The sequence below is a fragment of the Macrobrachium rosenbergii genome, chromosome 4 (assembly GCF_040412425.1).
Source record: "Macrobrachium rosenbergii isolate ZJJX-2024 chromosome 4, ASM4041242v1, whole genome shotgun sequence".
NCBI lineage: Eukaryota > Metazoa > Arthropoda > Malacostraca > Decapoda > Palaemonidae > Macrobrachium > Macrobrachium rosenbergii.
The window spans coordinates 39,512,895-39,527,375 of record NC_089744.1 but is presented as its reverse complement, the minus strand read 5'-3'; the positions used below and the strand labels follow the sequence as shown (position 1 = coordinate 39,527,375).

General features: G+C 40.1%; 1 protein-coding gene across 4 annotated transcripts in view; it reads left to right on the top strand.

The window, feature by feature from the left end:
* The window catches only part of LOC136832815 (ubiquitin carboxyl-terminal hydrolase 24-like), a 374,979-nt gene that overhangs the window by 103,283 nt on the left and 257,215 nt on the right, over positions 1-14,481 (top strand). For all 4 annotated transcript variants that reach the window (XM_067094450.1, XM_067094436.1, XM_067094461.1 and 1 more), the window contains exon 13: positions 10,894-11,082. In XM_067094450.1, the coding sequence (XP_066950551.1) occupies positions 10,894-11,082 (189 nt within the window). The remainder of the gene's footprint in view (positions 1-10,893; positions 11,083-14,481) is intronic.

Sequence of the window (14,481 nt, the reverse complement as noted above, 5' to 3'; positions counted from 1 at the left end):
CTACCATTTTACCAGGCTGCTCCTGCTCAAAATGGGCAGTTATTCCATTTTTAGACCTTTTAATCTCTGTCCCTCTCAGACTTGAAAATTTCCATCTTCCCTGTTCAATCTGGCTTATACCGTCTCCTCCTGGAGCTCCTTGTGTAGTAGTGGTCCATGCAGTTCAAGTACCCCCCTTTTAGCACATTGTTTCAGAAAGTTTATCGAAAGATTATGACAATTGCACAGTTGCAGTTAGTAAATATACCCGATATATGGCATTGGTTCCTATATATTAGTCTGTGTGCAGTTGCTTCATACATCAGAACAGCTGTCTTTTTAAAATGTTGGGATTTAGCTGCTCAGCCTCCAACTTAAATAGCATTTTGTTTTCTGTATGATTGATGAGTTTGAAAAGAATTAATCAAGTTCTTAAAACATGAAGTCTAATTTTCAAAAAAGCCCATCCATCATATTTGAAGTGCTCACTTCCCTCATCATGAATGACCACCTCTGTATAAAAGTGTGAGTAAAGGTTAAACTGCCAATGGACCAAAACCATTTGTGTCATGCATGTATTAACAGTTGCCATTTAAAACCCCAGACTTTTGTCTAAAATCCATTAGATACACATCTGGAACTTATTCCCACTGTGATTGGTGTGGACCATATTCCATTGATTTTATGTTGAGGAGATATGGTATAAAAATAAGATTTTGGCTGTTCCTGCCATTTGGACAGGTAGTAATTTAAGGGATTTTGTTCACTCCATCTTTTGTATACAGTTACCCCTCATTTAGTTGCAACACGAGATAGGTTCCAAGAACAACAGGGAGAATTGATATGTTAGTGTGGCAGTAAAAAGATATTTATTTATTTATTTAAGATGAGCGGTGCAGTATTTGGACTTTTAAAACCCCCCTTCTTCCTTTTAACAACCCCACACTACAAAGAATATTAATTAAAGCTCAACTGATAGAAATGACTTGAAACCAAGTTTAAGTACAGATAACAGGGGAAACTGTAATAAAGTAGCTATAGTATATGCAATGTTAATAAGTTTAAATTTTAAAAGAGTACATGCCCACATAGTTAGTAATAATATATGTCTGTCCAATACCTATCATGTTAATGTACTGCATAATGAGGAACAAATAAGATTAAAAAAATCAAAGGATTGACAAAGGGTAAACTCAGAGTCAAAAGAAGAGAAGAAAATGGAAAAGAAGATGGTGATGACCTTGAAGAGAAGTGATAAAAATGATGAGAGAGAAAGTGATGAACAACAACATGGTGAAAATGGAAAGATTTTAGTGGAGATTAAAAAAAGATTTCCTTAGGCACCAGAATCAGATATTCCGAAACAGAAACAAGCACCAGAGAAGGTATGGTAGAAGAGTGATAGCAGCCAGAACATAGCTTGCCCCCAAAATGAATAAACACATCAAATTGAGTTGCTGCCGCTCTTCAGAATCAGAAGAGGAAACAATCTTGTAATTGGAGACTCAATGGTAAAAGAGGGGAAAATTTTGTGGCCAAAAATAAAAATAGGAGAAAAGTTAATTCTTAGCCAGGTGCAGGAGCAAAGAAGATAACTGAGGTAGTCCAGAAAATCAAAGTGGAAAGTAGAAAAAATGCAATCATAGTGCAGGAGGAGGAAGTGACTTATTTCTAAAAGATGGAAGAACTGTTCAGGGAGGAGGAAATGACTTATTTCTAAAAGATGGAAGAACTGGTCAGACAGTTTGTCTTGAGCCAACCAGAGGGATGTTGTTGTAAAAAACATCCATGATCGAAAACCGATAACAGCATTCTTGTACTGCCAGTGCCTGGAACCAGTGTAAGCCACTACTGGACTCCTAAACAACCTCGGCAATAACTTCTCAAGCTGACAGACTGTGGTGAATATTTCTTCCAAAAGCCTGTTAGATTTTAAACCTTTGGGACAGATTTGTAGGGAATAAAAAACTAGATAAAAGAAATGGAACACACTTGAATTTGGAAGGAGCAAAATTACTAGGGCATTTCTTAATGAAAACCCTTGAAACACCTCAGTGAACTGAACATTCCATTGGCTGAGTCGGAAAGTTCCCAGAATTTGGTTAGTAGGAACCCTGCCTGAACAATGAAAATAAGGGAAATGAATAAGCCACCAAGGACAAAAGAGAAGACTTTGAAAAGTCCTCAGAGTGGTGCATTTTAATACAATCTAATTGGAACAAAGTAGATCTCTTCAAAGCATGGATAGCAGTCAAGAATTAAACATAATAGGTATCCAAAAACATGGGTACAAGAGGCAACAAGAGACTGTAGATTCTTGTTTTTGTACCAAATAGCAGGATATAAACTTATCCATAAAAGATAAACCCAATAAAAAAAGGTGGACAGCATTATATGTCACATCACCAGCTCAGTCCAATTGTGTGTAAAATTACAACCATGCAAGAAGTAATTGGCATGAATATTTGAGTCTAGGAAAAGCTAACTCTTAATACTAGTTTTCCAAAACAACCCCACCAACCACAAATGTCTGACAAGGAGCCGATATTCACTACTAGGACACAAAATAACAACACTCTTCACCATAAAGGTTTCATTGACAGTGTTTCAGATGGGACACTATGACCTCCACATCAAACGTGAAGAAGGAAAGGACTTAGAATGTCAAAAATGAATCCAAACCTACTAGAGAAAATTGCAGTTTCATACTAGGTGAATGACATCCTGTCAACAGAAGATCATCTAGTGTCTGACATTTCAGTTGCAACTCTTTATGCAAAAGCGACCATAGAATTATTATATTTCCTATTAATATTCGTCATAAAAAGAGAAGATACTAAAGAGATTTTGATAATGTTAAGGAGACTAAAAAACTTTGTTCTTAAAAATCTAGATTACAACAAAAACACAGACAGGTAATACTGGGAAGTTTTAGAAGAATACACAAAAAATGTTTTTGCAGATGTATACCATAAAAGCAAATGTCTAACAAATGGCAACCTCAGCCTAAGTGGTTCAACAGAGAAATTAATAATAAAATGAGAGACAGATTGCACAAATCAGTCTCCACCCAACACCAGAAGAAGCAAGCAACATAAAGAACTCACTGTAGGATGGTGACAATTTAGTAGGAATGCAAGGATAAATGAGGATAAGAGTGCATCAGTTTGTGGAAGAAAAACCCAAGAGAGTTCTTTGTGCATGTTAATAGTAGGAAGCTAATAAAAATAGCAAATGAATCCCTTAAGAGACAATAAAGGAAACCTAGTGAACTTAGACTTGGAAAAAGTAGAGTTATTGAATAAGTTTTTACTAGTGTTTTCACAATTCAGAACACTACCACAATCCCTGAACCAGCTATTAAATATGAAGGGCTAGAACTGCTTGACAAAATAATATTCACAGCCCGTGTTAAAACACAGTAGAAAAACTAAATTCAATTCTGCTTTGTGTTTTCCCATGGGACTCATCCAAGGAAATTAAAGAGTTACAAGAGGAGATAGTTACTTTTTGTAAACTCTACAGAAGAATCTGTTTTTTGCTAACAATGAAAGGCACCAAAACTAGGGAAATAGTTATGTGCCCTCAGTTTACAAAAGGTCCAAGAGAAGAGCTTTGGAAATTATAGACCAATCTTCTAACGAAAATCCCTTGTAAGGTTTTGAGTCCATAATTGCAGATCATATTGTGGATCACACTGATAGAAACAACCTGTTGTTTAGCAGTCAACACAGCTTCAGACAAAACAGACCCTGCTTATCAAACCTCTTGGAGTTTTTTCATAACGTACTGTGTATTTTGTGACAGTAGTAGAGCAATAGATGTACTTACTTAGATTTCCAAAAGGCCTTTGACAAAGTTCCACAAAGGCTGAATGACAAAAGTTGGAGCTTAACCCTTAATAATAAATCCCCTCAATAGAGGATCTAAAACAGGGTTTTGGGTGGTGGATGGATCCCATCTGAGGAGGAAGTAATAAACCCGCCATATGATTTTTCTGTAAAGCAAAGAGTTTCCAATACTTCAGTGGCCCATAAATGAATTGTGGCAACAAAAAAATTCAGCTCAGCTCGATCGTAGGCATCTTGGGAACTTAAGTATTGTTCTTGACTTGGGTGGAAATGTCTTGCTCCTTTCCCTGCCATGACTTCTTTTTATTTATTTGCTCATAAATATACCCAGGGATTACTGTTGGTTGTAGTTCTTATCTTTTTTGATATGATGTCATTATAGTTGCAATTTTGCAAAGAAATATTAGAAAAAACATGTATAAATCCCAAAAAGTAACTGCATTTCCTGATCTCAGTAAATTTACATATTTTACAACAAACATGCTCAGAACTTGTTACTGATTTTAGTTTTTATCTGTTATGATACTGTGTGAGTTGTAATTATAATTTTACAAAAAATAATGTAATATATTAGAAAAAATTTACGAGTGTTTTGTAAGAGAGGCCCTACACAGGGTTATATATAGTCATTTTATATTAGTAACTTACCAAGTAATTACATAGCTATTGGTTCCTGACCTACGGCAGCTTAAAATTTCAAAATTCACGCGGCAGCGCTTCTATCGTTTCTGTGTAGGTAACAAGGTCCCGCCCACTATCCAGGACTCAAGGAACAACTTAGCAGAGAGCTCAATTCGTTTCCTGCCGGCTTCCGATCAACATCGGTAGTTTTTCGCAGCTGCTTCATTGCTTTTTGGCTAGTTATTTGTCTGGTCTTTTTGAAGTATTCAGGATTTGTTGTTTTGTCGCTTTCTATCATTGATGAATTATTGTTTCTGGTTAACTTTAGGTATTAATTTAGTATTTGCTTCTGTTCTGAGGGCTGTAGAACTAGGTTAACCAAGTTTTCTTATGATTCTCATACAAAATGCATTAAGTGTAGGGGGCAAGAATGTAGTAAAAATAATACTTGCATAGAGTGTCAGGATTGGGTGGATAAGGAATTGAAAACCTTGAAATCTCATCGAGAAACATTGGAAAGAGATAGGAAGGGGAAAGCCAATACAGATTCTGCTCCTTTGGATAATGTAGGGGGTGATAGAACTACAGTACTACTACTCCAATTCCTCCTGTTTCTCCCATTCTAAGTCCTCCTACTTTACCATCTACTCCTTTTCCAGGTTCCCATGATTCCGCTCTTAGTGCCACTGCCTGCCTCGAATTAAGATTTGATCAGAAATTTGGTTTATTTTCTAATACCATTATGGAAATGGGATTGGCTATTAGATCTCTAATGGAGAAAAATTGAATAATGAAAGTGCAGTGAGACGTGAATGTTGAGGAGGTGGCTGTCTGTTCCACCAGTGTTCCTAGACGAAGGTTACAGTCTCACTCCCCCGCACCGGGGAGAAGAAATACTGGAGGTCCAAGAGAGGCTGGTGTAGTTTGCCGAGGGGCAGTCGAGCCTGTCGTTTGTTCCCAGGCTTTGACTAAATGCCATTGGAAAGGCATTCCAGTGCATCAGCTTTCATCAGATTTGTAAACTTCCAGCTTGCGAAAGAAGCTCCCATATCGCTTCTCTGTTTTTTCACGCCCGCTCAAGAGATGTGCGGATCTTGGCGATACCTCTCCTCTGGCTGTCAAGAGGTACAGGGAGGCTAGCCCACAACCTTCCTGCAGTTTTCAGGACCATCCTGCTTCTCCAGCTCATCATCTTCATTCGTTGGGAGACAGTCCTGAGCACTATAAGCATTCTAAGCGCTGACTTCTTCTGAGCGCCCGCTGACTCAAGCCAGACTTCAGCTGATGGAACGCCTGACGCCCACCATCTTGAGCCAGACATCTGCTTTTGAGCGCCTGGCGCCAACTCCCGAGCTCTCATCCTCAGCCGAGCGCAAGCCTCTGTTTCTGGGATCAGCGCCTTTCTCTTAATCCGTCTTCATCATTGGTTCAAGAAGATTTTTAGATCATGCGTCAATTGATCATGAACTTGTGGGTGTTGAGGAAAACCTCTTCAGTTCCAGAATCTAAGGATAAATCTGTCTCTTATCTCTTCAGAGGAGGAAGAGGTTGTTCAGTAGATGGCCCCCTCTTCAGCTTACTCGTCTCCTTTGCCCTTCCTCATGGATAGCTTTCCAGATTTCTTCATTCCTGCTTCTCCTACTTCTCCAGCTTCTACCTTCCTCATGAGAAAGCAGTCATCAGAGGGTACCTGGTTACCCAAGCTAGTTCTTTTCCTCCTCCTCGAAGATGGCTCTCAGAAAAGTTCGTAACTGGCTGGCTGCTAAGAGAGAGCAGGGTAAAGCAACATTCGTTTTTCCACCCAGCAAATTGTTAAAGATGAGGTACTCGTTCTACACCACCGGGGAAGCTCCTCCCTTGGAGGTTTCTGCCTCCTCTTAGGGGGAACTTCTCCGGTATGGTGGATTCGGCTTGTAGAATTTTCCATGGCCAAGGTAATGTTTTCCTCATCTGAACTGGATCACCTTATCAAGAACATTTTAAGGTGTTCAAGATTTTTAGTTTTCTCGATTGGGCCATCGGGGCTCTAGTGAGGAAGATTGAGGACTGTCCTGATCTTGCCAAGATTTTGCCTCCAATTGACTGGGAGTTCTTTTGTGCTCAGATGGGGGCAATTGGAGACAGCTCTTTTTTAGCCTCCCTCTTTAATAGGCATCCTTTAGATAAGTCTCAAGTCACTGTAAGGAGATTCTTTCAGACTTGCAGAAGTCTACTACTGACTTGTTGGCACAGTCCACTAGATGTCTGAGGGAGCCTCTGCCTTCCACGTTAAGATTGTTCTCCCCTCTACAGCCTCAGCCCTTTTGTGTAGGGAAGACAAAAACTCAGTCTAGACCCTGATCAAACTTGCAACCCCTTATGAAGTCCAGTAAGGAATTTACTGCTCAAATAGACCAACCCCAAAAGGAATGAGAAGAGGAGCGGATTCTCGGATGGTCAAGGTTCTCAAGGAGTGCTACGCCATTCCTTTTGAGAAGACTCCTCCTTTAGTTACATCTCCAATCGCCTTGACCACCTGTTAAAAAGGTTCTACAAAATTTTTGGCCCTCTCTCAGGAAGTTGAATCCATTTTTTTTTTTTTTAAAGGGAGCAGTGGAAGAAGTGATAGATCTCCACTCAGAAGGTTTTTACAATCACATTTTCGTAGTTCTGGAGCCTTTTGGACTGTCATGTGCTCTTGAATGTTTTGTCTTGAACATGAAGTTTCATATGGAGACCGTTTAGTCATGTCCTCAGTACAACAGGGGGACTGGATGGTCACCCTGGATATGCAGGATGCGTATTTTCACGTTCCCGTTCATCCAGACTCACGAAAGTTTCTACGCTACATTTTTCAGGACGGTACTACAGTTCCTGGCCCTATGCTTCGATTTGTCAACAGCCCTGCAAGTTTTCACACGAATCCTTACTCCTCTATGGCATTGGCTTCACCTTCTGGGAATCAACAGCAATTTATACCTGGATGATTGGCTTCTCCGCTCATCGTCGGAGGAAAAGTGCACGGAGGACTTGAGAGCTCCTCGCCTGACTTAGGAATTAGGCATTCTCATAAACGAAAAGAAATCCCTTATGACACTGACTCAGGAGATTCCCTATTTAGGGATGGTAACTGAACTCTCGGACTTTTTGGGCTTTTCTGTTGCCCAAAAGAGTCAACAACTGCTTTCAGACTGTCAGTCAGTTCCTTGCTCTTCCTTCCTGCTCGGCAGTACAGTGGATGAGTCTTCTAGTGACCCTTGCTTCAGTAGAGCAGTTTGTAAAATTAGGCAGACTGCACATGATACCCTTTCAGTTTTTCCTGAAAGTGAACTGGTGCAGAAAGACCCAACCAGACTCTCGTCTTCTCGATTACGTCAGAAACCAAAGAGGATCTCCATTGGTGGTCATGTGAAGAAAGACTTCAGGAACTGAAGTCTCTTCTCCCAGTGCGCCCAGACCTTCAATTTTATTCAGACGCCTCCGACCTGGGCTGGGGCGCTCTTTTGGACGGCTGGGAATTCTCTGGAACTTGGACTATGTTACAACAGAAGTCTCACATCAGGACTACAGTACAACAGAAGTCTCACATCAGGACTACGGTACAACAGAAGTCTCACATCAATGTAAAGGAACTGAGAACAGTTCACGTGGGCCTTCAGTCTTTCTTAGATCAAGTCTACGGCAAGAAGATAGTAGTGCATGCAGACAACACTACTGCATTTTCTTACATGCACAAACGGGGCCACACATTCCTTCTCACTGTTCAAGACTTTGAGGGATCTCCTTCTTTGGGTGGAGGAGAATCAAGTCACTCTTGTCAGCTGGTTCATTCAAGGGAGAATGAACGTTATTGCAGACGAATTAAGCCGCCTCAAACAGGTCCTTCTGACCGAATGGACCTTAGACCCGTTAGTCTGCAACAATCTGTGGAAACTATGGGGCAAACCCACAGTGGATCTTTTTGCAATGTCAAGAAGTCACCGTCTTGTGCTCTCTTGCTCTCCAGTCCCGGATCCTCAAGCATGGGGCACAGACGCCATGACTGGACCTTAGATTGCTCCTTTTCCCTTTGGCCGAATCAAGGAGGTAATCAACAAGTTGTCTCGCATCAGAACACCTCTGACCTAGTTGGCTTTTTGGCTGGTTCCCAGACCTGATTCAACCCCTGGTGGATTACCCAAGACTCCTTCCACAAAAACGGTCGCTGCTCAAACAACCCCACTTTTTCAGATTCCACCAAGGGTTGTCCTCTCTGGCCCTGACAGGCTTTAGACTGTCAGGCACCTCGTCAGAGCAAAAGGCCTTTTCAAGACAGGCTGCAGAGGCGATTACGAGGTGCAGACAAGCGTCTTCTACAAAGCTCTACCAATCCAAATGGGCAGTCTTCAGAAGGTGGTGCAGCCACTATAACGTCTCTTCTTCTGAGACATCTAAAGTCAAATAGATGATTTTTTAATATTCCTGAAGTTTGTCAGGAAATTGTCGACCTCTACCATTAAAGGGTCTAGGTCAATGCTCAGCTCAGTTTTTAAACACAGGTGAATGGATCTGTCTTCTAGTCAAGATGTCAGCAACTTGATCAAATCCTTCGATACGTCTAAGAAAGAAAGTTCTACCAGCGTCTCTTGGAACTTAGATGTTGTACTGAAATGACTTTCAGGTCCTCAATTCTAACTTCTCCATTCTGTTTCCCTCAGGAATCTCACCAAGAAGATTGTCTTTTTAGTGGCTCTTGCTATTGCCAAACGTATCAGCGAGTTACAAGTGATAGACAAGAGAGTAGGATTTGTGCAAGGGATGCACTCTGCTATCTCTCTTGGTTTCCTCGCAAAGAATGAAGACCCTTCCAAACCCTGGCCTAGATCCTTCGCCATCAAGAATCTTAAGGATGTATTCAGACCTGAGGAAGAAGAAAGACTTCTCTGTCCAGTGAGGTGTCTCAGGTACTACCTTTACAGGACGGAAAAGATTCAAGGACCTTCGATCAACCTCTGGTGCTCTGTAAGAAACTCTGTTCGTCCACTCTCCAAAAATGCCATTTCCTTTTTTCTCAGAGAGTTGATATTAGAAGCCCACTCTCAGATCCAGGAAGAAGCCTTTCTGTTAGTTAAGGTTAAGACTCTCAAAATTAGGGCAGTCACAACTTCCCTGGCATTTAGACATAACTTTTCTCTCTCTACTATCTTGCAGTCAATGTTCTGGAGATGGAAATCCATCTTCCCCTCACACTACCTCAAGGACATAGAGACTGTTTGAAAATTGTAACACTTTAGGACCTATATCTGTGGCTGGCATGGTGCTGGGAGAGGAAGCATAGGGAATTCTCTGTTCCTTTGCTATCCACTTGCCTTCACTTAAGGTTTTGAGTTTATGGGGAGTCTTGGGCTACTTTATACCTAGAGTACCCACCAGTTTTGTTTTTAATGGTTTGGGTTATGGTTTTAATTCTGTGGTGTAGTTGATAGTGTTGTTATTTTGTATTCTGGTCTTCGCCCAGGGCAAGGGCATATTTAAATATTGTCACCATACAGTGTATTTCCTCCACTGCAAAGTTCGCACTAATGTAGGGACGACCCTTGGCAACACTGTCACACCCACTACAAGTTGAGAAAAGCGCTGACCAGAGGCAGTACCTACCTCCAGCAGCTCTCTCAACACGTAAGGAAACAACAAACATTTATTTAATGTTAGCAACCTTTCTATTTCAAATTCATTACTTACTTTAATGCTTTGGAATACAATATGTCCATGCTCTTTCCTACCTCCTAACAATGTGGAATCAGCTATGTAATTACTTGGTTACTTATATAAAACTTATATAAAAATGACATTTTTATGATTAAATAAAGTTTTATATATACTTACCAAGTAATTACACGATCGGAGCCTGCCCTCCTCCCCTTGCATGGACATTAGAGCATGTAACGAATTGAGCTCTCTGCTGAGTTGTTCCTTTGAGTCCCAGATAGTGGGAGGGACCTTGTCACCTTGCACACAAACAATAGAAGCGCTGCCCCACGAATTTTGAACTTTTAAGCTGCCGTAGATTAGGAACCAATAGCTATGTAATTACAGTACTTGGTAAGTACTGTACATATAAAACTTTATTTTATCATAAAAATGACATTTTTAAGTTATGAGAATATTTAAAATTAGGCTCTCAAACTAGTATCTCATAATTGATGGACTGAATCTATTTTCCTCCAGTACCATAGGGAAAGGATACTGTTCATCAAGATATCTCCCACTAAGTGTTAAGGGGATTTTCATAGATCAGTTTTGTTGTTATAGAAAGGAAAGTGATACTTTCATCAGTAGTCTTGTTACATGGCATTTGGAATTTAAATTCAAATTTTAGCTTCATAATATAACCTCTTAAAACCTGCAGGCAGTTTTAATTGTATCCAATTTTCAGTGCTGAAGAGCAGTCTAGAATTGTAATGGTTCCTTCTTTTTTCTGCAGACTTGCTTCACATGGTTCAGTGGGTGCTTAGGAGATCTTGAGTTCAGCACTCAGAGAGATTTGTTCTGTGAAAAACTGCTACGGCTCGATCCAACCTCCATGACTCGTTCAGCATTCACATGCTTTGTGGATTATTTTTATGCTGTGAATGTGAATGACCATAAATTCATGAGAAGTGGGAACACAGTGGTAAGTTTTGTATTGTATATGTCAGGTTTTTTCCTTTTCATATACTGTAGTTTAATTTCAATACTGAGTCCTGAGTATTAAAATGATCATTTTATATAAGTAACTTTCCAAGTAATTACATAGCTATTAGTTCACTTATAAGTAACTTTCCAAGTAATTACATAGCTATTAGTTCACTTACACGGCAGCTTGAATTCAAAATTTTGCGGGTAACACTTCACACTTCTGTGTAGGTGACCAGTTCCGCCCCTAGCGGGAATGTTAGGAACGAATTTAGCAAATAACTTCGGTCTGTTCCTGCCGTGTCCAGGTGAACACTGAGTATGGTGGCAGCTGTATTCATTATTTGCCGGATATAATATTTGGATTTCGGTGGTGTACACATCCACTGGAATTCGTATTAGTAACCTTCATGAAATCTCAGGATGAGTTTTTTCCTTGTCTTCTTATAATTAAGTTGATTCATCAACAGAATTTTGTGTAAAAGTCTTTTGTTTACATCTAGGCTCACAAGCCGCCGATAATAACTCTGCCCGAAAAGTAATCCTCCTTTAGGCTGAAACTTTTGCATTATGTTTTGTTTACTGGGTCTAGATTATTTGCAAGCCTTCAGTGTAATTTTGCTTTAAAATTAATTTTCGAATGGTGTTTTCCGGGCACAGACACTTGCAAGCCGCTGATATAATTGCTCTGAAAGTAATTCTTGTAGGCTAATCCAAGCAAAACTTTTTTTTGCCTAACTTTTTATTCCTTGATTACTTGCATGCCGCTGATGTAGTTTTGCCCTAGCATGCCGCTGATGTAGTTTTGCCCTAAAAATTAATTCTTGCATCTTATGCAGATTACTTGCAAGCCTTCAGTGTAATTTTGCCTTAAAATTAATTTTCAAATGGTGTTTTTCGGGCATAGGCACTCGCTAACCACCGATTAATTGCTTTAAACTAATTCGTGAATGTTTTGTCATTCATTTAGGCTAATCCAGGCGAACTTTTTTTTTGCCTAGGCTACTTGTGAGCAGCCAATGTTGTTTTGCCCTAAATGTAATTCTTGCATCTTACGCCATTCCTTTAGTCCAAATTTTACATTAGTGGGGTTTACAGGGTGTAGACTGTTTGCAAGCCGTCGTTATATAATTGCCTTAAAAGTAATTCTTGAATGTTTCGTCATTCCTTTAAGCCAAATATTTGCATTTTATGTTTGTTTACCGAACCTAGTATACTTGCTAACTGTTGGTAAATAATATTACTTTAACCCTCACATTTTCCCTTGCAGAGAATTGAAAGTGCAAGGACAGAAAGTAGTAAGGAGAGAAGGGTGCTTGATATGCAGCTCCTAGATTATATAACAAGCTTCCTCTTGAGCTGAGGCAGTTTGAGGATTTGAAGTCTTTCAAAACGAACTTTAAACTTTTTTGTTTGTCAGTGCTGTGATATGGGATATCAAACAGTGAATGTGGAACATGCTATGTGATGACACATGCTCAGGGCAATACATCCGATGAATAAACTTTTAATTCGATAATGGAGGCCCTGCGACCACTTTGGGAGTGGTGTGGGACCTAGGTAAGTGTCAACAAGTAACAAGTATAATAATATTTTATTGTTGGCCGAGAATCAGTCCCAGTATTTGCTTCATCAGCACATTTTGTAGAGTACTCACTTCGGCAGTAGATTTACTTTGTTGGAATATTTTCTGAGAAGCTTCTCATGTCTCCTGCACCAGGATGATACGCACCTAGGTAGATGCGCAGATTGTGAACGTTCCACACTTCCAGTACCCAGAAGCAGCCATTGGCGCCCACATCAGCCTGATGCCAGCTCGTGCTACGAGCACTAGATGGCATCCACTGGTGCCATCTATCTTCTGGCGCTAGCTCGTGCTCTGAGCAGCCAAAGGCGCCCAAAAGCACCCAAGCGCCCACAGGCGACTCCTACCATCTGACACCAACTCATGCTCTGTGCAGCCAAGGTGACCCAAAGTACCTATAAGCACCCAAACGCCCAAGTGTTCCCACAGGCAGCAACTGTAGCAGACAGCCAGGCATGTACAAAGCTGACACAGCCTTTTTCTCTCCTTGTACAGTAACTTCCAAAAGTGAAGCTACAAATTTCAAAATTGATCGTACTTCTTTAGAAACTCGTGGGGTTGCCAGTTAGTGTATTTTATTCCAGTCATTGTCATCCTCTTTATCCGATAATAAGTATCAGTGATTAACTGTAGAACCACAGACGGTATTTCCCCAGTGAATGTTCACTGTTAGTTCAATAATTGTTTATTAAAAGAAAAAAAAAAATTCCCCCAAAAAAAATTTCCCCGTAGAAACATCTGCAGCTCGCAATGTGTGATATCGAGTGTTCACCATTGACTGGCAGCAGGAACTGAGTGCATAAGCATTGGCCTAATGTGATTTGTAAATTAACTTTCTACTTTTATAGCGTCACATCGAAAGTTATTATGATTTCTTTTGATAAAGCACAAAGAAGTTTAGCATCTGATTGAATGAAATATAAATAAGACACAAGTTAGTGTAGAAAAAAAAAAAAAATCCAAGTTATATGCGTGTTTAGCATGGCTACATGGTTAGGCCTATTTCAAAAACCTAAGAAATATATTTTCCAGCTTGTTATTTAATAAATTGAGTTGTTTGGATATCTAGATGGTTGTAAACACGATTTTCCAATAATTAGGTTTCATTATCAAGTCAGGGGAAATGAGGAAGTCTAGGCCCAAGTTAAGTCAGGGGAAGTGAGTAAGTCTAGACCTAAGTCAAGTCAGGAAAGTGAGGAAGTCTAGGCCTAAGTCAAGTTAGGGGAAGTGAGGAAGCCTTCAGTTCCTTAAATCTAGATTCCTTAATCTCATATTAAACCACTGAGTTAGGACTTAATGTAATGATTAGGTATTTAAGTATGCCTCCATTTAAACCCTTAAATTCAGCCTTCCTAAAAGATTTGATGATTAAGACTTGTTTTTTACAATCAGTGAACTCCTGGCCTTCTCCTGCAATGTGGGTTTTACTTCCCAAGGAACAGTCCTTTCCTTTTTGCCTTTCTTTAAGACAAAGAATGAATATATATTAAGGCTTGGGCTCTTTCTCAATTATTTTGTGTCCCCAGTCTGTCTTGCTTGCTGCCAGATGGATAGGTTCCTCCCTAGATCCAGTCACTGCACAGTCTCTAAAGGTCAAAGGACGAGGGACCTCAGAGAGTGTTCTAAAACAGATTGACCTATGGCCAAGAAAGCACACACTAATCTTGACCCCTCTTTCTTCCTACTCATGAAGGTAAGCTTCACGAGGTGAGAGCAGTGGCAACTACCTTCACTTTCCAGCCTTGAGTGTGGTCATTGCTGTCCAGTGGAGACGTAACTCCATATTTACCTTGCATTATTTACAGGATGAAG